The sequence below is a fragment of the Fundulus heteroclitus genome, chromosome 22 (assembly GCF_011125445.2).
Source record: "Fundulus heteroclitus isolate FHET01 chromosome 22, MU-UCD_Fhet_4.1, whole genome shotgun sequence".
In the NCBI taxonomy this organism is placed as follows: domain Eukaryota; kingdom Metazoa; phylum Chordata; class Actinopteri; order Cyprinodontiformes; family Fundulidae; genus Fundulus; species Fundulus heteroclitus.
This window is the reverse complement of record NC_046382.1, coordinates 37,596,837-37,601,463: the sequence shown is the minus strand read 5'-3', so window position 1 is coordinate 37,601,463 and position 4,627 is coordinate 37,596,837. Positions and strand designations below refer to the sequence as shown.

The window sequence follows — 4,627 nt, the reverse complement described above, 5'->3', positions numbered from 1 at the left end:
AAAGAAACAAAACTGAAAATAAACACCTTCATTTGTTTTGCCTGACACTATGCAAACCTTAAAGTAATGGAAAAGAAGTTATAAAATGTCAGTAATGAAATAAAAAATGTCTTTGATGTACATAGTGATGTAATTTTAAGTACATTAAATGTTGTTTGACAGATATTGTATCAGGAAGATTTACGCATGTATACAACAGCACTGGCTGTTCTTATTTTAGTGTTTGCTTACGAAGAAACGTTCCAAGCGGCATCCATAAGTGCTTGAAAGTTGAATGTAAATAGTTTTGTCAATTTATTCAATGCGCTTCTTGATGAACCTACGTTCAAACCTTAAGACATGGGACTTGCCTCTGAACAAGCAGGTTGTAAGGTTGGGGCCCCGCCTGGTGCTTGCATGTCCTGGCCCTGCCCTCGGATAGAGAGGGACTCCAGTGGATTTTATTTAATTTTTTTATAATCTGAGCTTGCGCATTCTTACATGCTTTGAGGTTTGACCTGAGTGGAAAACCAGACTTTCAAAACAATGACTTGGCCTCATCTCTGCTAATCCCAACGTCTCATATTTTCAATCCAATCTAAACCGGAGATGGCAGCATCTCAATAACCATATAATGTATTTTACATTACAGATGATAATGAATAAAGTTCTTAGCAGGCTGCTTTGCTTAAAGTACTGGACTGAGTGTGATTCTGAAGCGTCTGGATGTTATGCTTTGCAGTCATCTCCTTGAAATTCCAGTCATGCCTCACATATTCCTGCATTCATCCTGTCTTAGGTCACATTTTTGTTGTTGTTGCTGCAGCAGACTTGGCGGCCGGCCCCTCATTGAGGAGATGGACGTTCATAACTTCTGCACCTAAACTTCTCCTTCCACATCTCCGTGCTGAATGCTGCTGCTTATCCAGCACCTCTTTGTTCGTTTTGGAGCCGCTGCTGCCGCTGCTGCTGCTGCGTGGAGAGCGCAGCCCCTCTCCTGCAGATCACGGCACCTTCCCCATCCCTGCAACCCGCTGCCCCGACGCCCTCCCCCTGTTTAGCACCAGGCGGGTAGCCTACCCATAAATCTGACGTTTTTTTTTTTTTTTTTTTTTTTTAGTTTGTTTGTCGTTTCCTGCACCAGACAGCCACCGAGACAGAGGAAGAGGAGAGGCAGCCAGAGGTATGAAGTTAGTGAGCGGGGGATGAAAGCAGGCCCCAGCTGCAGGACTCCCCTTCTCCACCTATCCCCCATCCAGCCGCCACCTCACGGGTCCGCCCCCGGCCGCCTCCACGCCCCTGCAGCGGTGGCCACCAGCCCCGCTGTCTGCTCGCAGCGCGGTCCGGTGAACGTCCGCCGCTGACTCCTCCAGTCCCCGGCGGCTGCCAGGCGGCCATCCGGAGCCTCTCGCCGCGCCGCGCCGCGTCACGGTGCGGTGGCCGTGACACGCAGCGCTCCGCTGCGTCCAGGGAGCTCCGAGCGGCGCAGCTGAGGGAGATCGCCTTTTCGGCTCAACGATGACACAGCGGCTCACATCTGGGCCCTCTGCTCGGATGTGGTCCGCTGAGTCGGGCATGTTCGCGGCTGTAAGCGGTTCCTCCCAGCTCTTGTGAGGGAAAGCCTTCCCCGGGCTGTCGATCGCGCTCTCCGGCGCTGCCCTTCAGCTTCCATCGGGAGGGGAGAATTTCTGGCACTTTGCTTTTTCTTTTCTTTTCTTTTCTTTTTTTTAAGTGCTGACGTTTCACACTAAGAGCAGAAACAGGTTGAGTGCAGAACCTTTGGGCCGTTCCCAGAGCGCCACGCCGAACCGGATCGGAGCACCGGTTGAACAGAGCCGTTATTCAGACGCGGAGAGCAGCTGATTTCCTCTGCGTGTTTTTTTTTTTTTTTTTTTTTTCCTTTGGGAGAACATCTGGCCCAGCCGCCCGGGTCTCCCTCTCCGGCGCCATGGTGGTCTTCAACGGGCAGCTGAAGATCAGGATCCGCGAGGCGCTGGACCTGAAGCCCACGGCTTGGTCCCTGCGTCACGCCGTGGGTCCGAAGACCCAGACCTTCCTGCTGGACACGTACATCGCGCTGAACGTGGACGACTCGCGCGTGGGTCAGACCTCCACCAAGCAGAGGACCAACAGCCCCACGTGGAACGACGAGTTCACCACGGAGGTCATCGGCGGCCGGAGGATAGAGCTGTCCGTCTTCCACGACGCCCCGATCGGCTACGACGACTTCGTGGCCAACTGCATCATCCAGTTCGAGGACATCCTGCACAGCGGCAAGAAGCACTACGAGGACTGGGTGAGTCTGACCCACGGGTACCCACTGTGGGAGAGCTGCACACACCAAGACACACAGACAAATGTCATATATGTGTCAGTTAAGCCATTGCTCCCCCATCCCCACCAACCCACTTAAACATTAATATTTTTATAAGTTTGCTATGACTCCAGCATTCATTTCTAGTGCAAACTGTGTTTTACTTGTTTTATGATTTCTCAAATAAACACAGATGATTAAAATCCATCAAAAGTGAACACCGGCTTCATTTGGGACAGACAGTCCGTGTAGTGCGTCTTTGTGGTTTGCAGGATTAATGGCAAAGAAAAATCTGAAAAGTGTGGAGTATATTTCTAGTAATCCCCCTCAACTCTGATATTCCTAGATAAAATCCTCTGTATACATGCCCAAATTGTAAATAAATCTAACCTCAGCATAAATCCAGCTGTGAAGGCCTCCAGCGTTTCTGTAGGGCACGTCCGAGGAGAAAAAGCACCCTGAAGGCCAAGGAACACTGCAGAGGGACAGGTCAGGGATGAACCAAGCTGTGGGGCGAAGCTGACACCAAAACAGAGCTTTTTTTGGACTCCACAGCAAACGACGGCTGCGAATTCGCCCTCCGGAGCGCTTCCAGGGCTAAATCTTTACCTCAGGAAAGTTGCTGTTAGTGCTGCACCAAACATGCTGCCTTGATTTGGACATTTGTGTCAATTAAACCCAGCATTGTTTTCTTTTATCCCTGCAAAAGGCTCATAAACACGAATCAGTAACAGTTGATGCGTCACGCGTGTACAGTCTAAAGAAAGCTCCGAGCAGGTTTAAAATATCAGCTTTTTATCCGATGATTCAATACTTATCTCATTCAGATAAATCAGTTTATTGTCAGTTCGTTGCACCCATCATGCAAGAAAACCAGACAACGTGCCTGTAACGGTGTTAGAAAAAAAAGTTAAACAGATACTAAACCTAAATACATAAAAACAGCTAGGTGATAAAATGTATAGTAGGTGCAATGTAATAAAGAGCAGGACCCTAACAGCCGTGCAGCACCATGAGGCGGAAAACATGGAGCAGCCTGGTAGCTCTGCTTTTCATGTGGCATCGTTCTCCTAACGGCAGCAGGTTAAAGGTTCAGGGTGTGAGGAGGACTCTCTGACGATGTTCAGAGCTCTGTTCCTGAAGAGCCTTCGGAACAGTTCCTGGACGGTGCACAGAGGCTCCAAGGACCTTTTTTTTTTCAGATAGAGACGCACTGATCAGGATCAGAATAATACGAATTCAGAATATCAGCCTATTCTAGTTTCTCTTCAGCAGCTGATAGATACAAGAACAGCATTCAAAAGGTTTTTCTTTTCTAGCCTGCCTGCTGTGAGCGGTCATTAACTATTTACATTAAGAGCAGAAACTATGTCATGCTGCTCCATAAGAAAACACTTTAAAGGTGCATAACCTCGTTTGACATTTTTTTAAATGAGTACACCAGTAGCTTCCTCTGGTTTCTGTGAAAGATCATCACATCCTGCTGGCGTATTAGTTCTTATTTTGGTGTTTCATGCTTTTGTTTTTTACGATTTTAACTAAAGTACGTACTGTGCATGTGCAGCAGGGGTTAAAACAAGGAAGTGGCTAACGGCTAATAGCATCTCCAAGTGAGACAATGAAGATTGGTCCAAGATCCAGTGAAAAAAGCTAAAAAAAATATATGAAAAACTGGAATGTTGCTGGGAATAAAGGATGCTAAACCTGCTGATTGCTCAGATGTGACCACAGAGTTGATTGACTTAAACAAATGTTCTGATATAAGGCTGTTAAAGGTTTTGTAGATTGGTGTATTTAATTAGTAACATGCCTAGCTGGCACTTTCCTGCGAGGCATTGCAGAGGGCCAGGCTCATTCCGGCATTATTTACAATTGATTTATAAATGAATCTAACCGGCATTATGATAGTTCTGCGATACTGTTGCTAGATGGCGCCACATCTGTTTTAATTTGTTAATCACGCCCGAGTGGGGATTACTTTTCGTCTCAAAAAGGATCATCATAACACTATCAAGATGGAGTCTTAGTGTATATAACGTTATTTGATCATGATCAAACGGTTTACGGTCCTTTTTTATAAGTATATTATGTGGCTATATACCTTTTAAATGTGGCTTTATTATTATTTAAAAAAAGGCAAAATGATTATGCAAGATGACAAACCTACCAGTTACAGTGAGCCTTCCCTAGAGGATTTGGGCCCATAAGGGAAAGCCACATTGGTAGAAGAAGCCTGACCCATTAGATCCAATCTGGCACGTGTCAACAGGGAAACATCAAATACTCCCCAAAAAAAAAAGGCACTCTCGGAAAAGACTCTTTGAAGCCATGCCG

General features: G+C 46.9%; 1 protein-coding gene across 1 annotated transcript; it reads left to right on the top strand.

The window, feature by feature from the left end:
* Window positions 1–1,906: 1,906 nt before the first annotated feature.
* LOC118557071 (protein kinase C epsilon type-like) lies at window positions 1,907–2,392 on the top strand. The gene has a single exon (XM_036126083.1). The coding sequence runs from the start codon at window positions 1,928–1,930 to the stop codon at window positions 2,390–2,392; it is 465 nt and encodes a 154-aa protein (XP_035981976.1). The 5' UTR covers window positions 1,907–1,927.
* The last annotated feature ends 2,235 nt before the right edge of the window (window positions 2,393–4,627 follow it).

Coding starts and splice junctions, on each gene's coding strand:
- LOC118557071 (XM_036126083.1), top strand. CDS start 1,928: ATGGTGGTCTTCAACGGGCAGCTGAAGATCAGGATCCGCGAGGCGCTG.